General features: G+C 28.8%; 1 protein-coding gene across 1 annotated transcript; it reads left to right on the top strand.

The window, feature by feature from the left end:
- The first annotated feature begins 252 nt into the window (after positions 1-252).
- On the top strand, positions 253-810 carry LOC107882648. The gene has a single exon (XM_016801283.1). The coding sequence runs from the start codon at positions 253-255 to the stop codon at positions 808-810; it is 558 nt and encodes a 185-aa protein (XP_016656772.1).
- Positions 811-2,413: the final 1,603 nt, after the last annotated feature.

Here is a 2,413-nt window from a genome sequence, read left to right on the forward strand (position 1 = left end):
ATAATGAATGTGAGGCCATAATAAAGACTAAATCAAATTGTTGTCCAAAATGCAAATGTTTAAAAAATATTCTTAGACTTAGAAACAAAAGGAAAGCATCAGGCTGTGAACAAAAATTAGAAGTTACTCCTACCAAGAAAAAAAAAAATTGATATTGTAAGAAAAAGATCAAACAATAATCGTAGAACAGTTGTAAGAAAAAACAAAAAAATTATATCACTACAAAAAAAATTGGATTTAGTTCAAAATGAAATGTCAGATTACAGTGGTTCTATTGAAGATAAGTTAAAGAAATTAAATATCAATGAGTCTCAGAAAATTCTCATAATGGAATGTTTTGCTGCAGCAAAAGTAAAAAATCCTAGAAATCGCCGTTACAGTGAAAACTGGCTAATGCTATGTTTAATGTTTAATATTCGATCACCAACAGCTTACAAATATATAAGATCTACTGCATTGTTACCATTGCCTCATCCTAAAACAGTCAGGAAATATTTGTCTTCAATTAAAACAACATGTGGCTTTGATCAAGATTTTTTAAGTCTTTTGCAGAAAAAAGTTAGCCAAATGACTGAAATGGCTAAACATGGAGTATTACTTTTTGACTCGATCAGTCTTCAAAAAAGCTTAGCAGTTAATTCATCCAACCTTACCTACAGAGGACTTGAAGATTTTGGCAATGAAGATAATTCAGATCACCACAAGGAGTATGCAGATCATGCACTGGTATTCATGTGGCAGTCATTAAGTTCAAACTTTTACCAAACTATTGGCTGCTTTGCCTCTAAAGGTGAAGTCAAAGGTAATTAATACATTATAATATTATTTACTTGTTAAACAAAAAATAAGTTATTTGTATTACCTACATTTACATTGATTAGGTGTTATGATAGCACAACTAGTTTTGAGAGCTATTGGTTCCCTAGAAAATATTGGTATATTTGTTGATGGCATTATCTGTGATGGTGCAACTACCAACCGTAAGATGTTGAAAGAACTTGGAATAGATAGTTCCAAAAATAATTTGAGAAATTATTTTCAACATCCATGTGATCCAAAAAGGAAGGTGTATGCTTTTTCTGATTTTGTCCATTTATTTAAATGTGTACGTAACCGTTTATACAACAACAAATGTTTACAAGTAAGTTATTTTTTTTTTAAATTGTTGTTTAACAATTACTTAAATAATACTCTGTATACAAATGGTATATATGTTTTTTGTACTGTATTTTCAGCTAAATTCCCAATCAAATCAAATAGTCTGGAAATATTTTGAAGAAGTGTATAAAGAGGATATTAAAAATCCTGGAAATTTAAGAATAATTCCTAAAATAACACCACATCATTTATACTTGACACCCATGGCGAAAATGAGCGTTCGCCTTTGTACTCAGGTTTAATTATGATCAGAATTATAAACCATCAATATCAATAAATCTATCCATAAAATTATCTTTATAATGTTTTGTTACATTATATTTATATTACAGGTTTTAAGCTCAAGCATGGCACAAGCTATGAAATATTATAAAAACAAAGGAGTGCTTACTTTGAAAGGTTCTGAAGAAACTGCAAAGTTTACTGAATTCTGGAACAGTTTATTCGATAACTTTAATAGAAATCTTCCATGGCAAGGGTTAAAAATAGATAGCGAAGGCTTTCAGGTAATAATGATCTCTTATGTTTGGAACTTTAATAAATTATAACTTTACATGAATTTACCCATGATGAATTTTAAACATTGTGTTATGTAGTTATAAATATTTTTTGGTTTTAAGAACTTTCAAGATGCAATTTCATACATCAACGGCTGGGAGAATGAGATGAATATGGGAAATATAAAAGCTGAAGACTTTTTGACCATATCAACTGCTCAAGGATTAAGAGTTACTCTTCAGTCAACTATTGACCTTTCAAAATATTTAATAGAGAACTGTGGATTTGAATATGTGTTGACTGGTAAAATGTGTCAAGATCCATTAGAGGTAAGAAATATAATAATTATATAATGAATATTTTTTTTAAATAAAATTAAAATATTTATATTCATTAAAATATTTTATTTTATTATTTAATATTATACTTTTATTTTATGTTCTATTTCAGAAGTTTTTTGGGATTATTAGGCAATCATGTGGCCCAAACGACCATCCATCCACTCCTACTTTTTTACATCTTTATAAGATTTTATCTGTTTATTCCGTTCTTAAGCCTCCAAAGTATGGAAACTGTACAGTATCCGAAACAGATGTTCCTAAGATTTCAATGTCCGATTTAAAAGAAATATTCCATGATACAACTTCAGAAAGATCTAAAAAAATACAAAAACTTAAAAATAAACTAGATCAACTAATTGAAGATGGTTTGTGGGAGCCTTGTGAAGTGCTACCTCAAGTAGAAAGTAATAATGAAT

Source organism: Acyrthosiphon pisum, unplaced genomic scaffold (genome assembly GCF_005508785.2).
Source record: "Acyrthosiphon pisum isolate AL4f unplaced genomic scaffold, pea_aphid_22Mar2018_4r6ur Scaffold_20500;HRSCAF=21211, whole genome shotgun sequence".
NCBI classification, from domain to species: Eukaryota; Metazoa; Arthropoda; class Insecta; order Hemiptera; family Aphididae; genus Acyrthosiphon; species Acyrthosiphon pisum.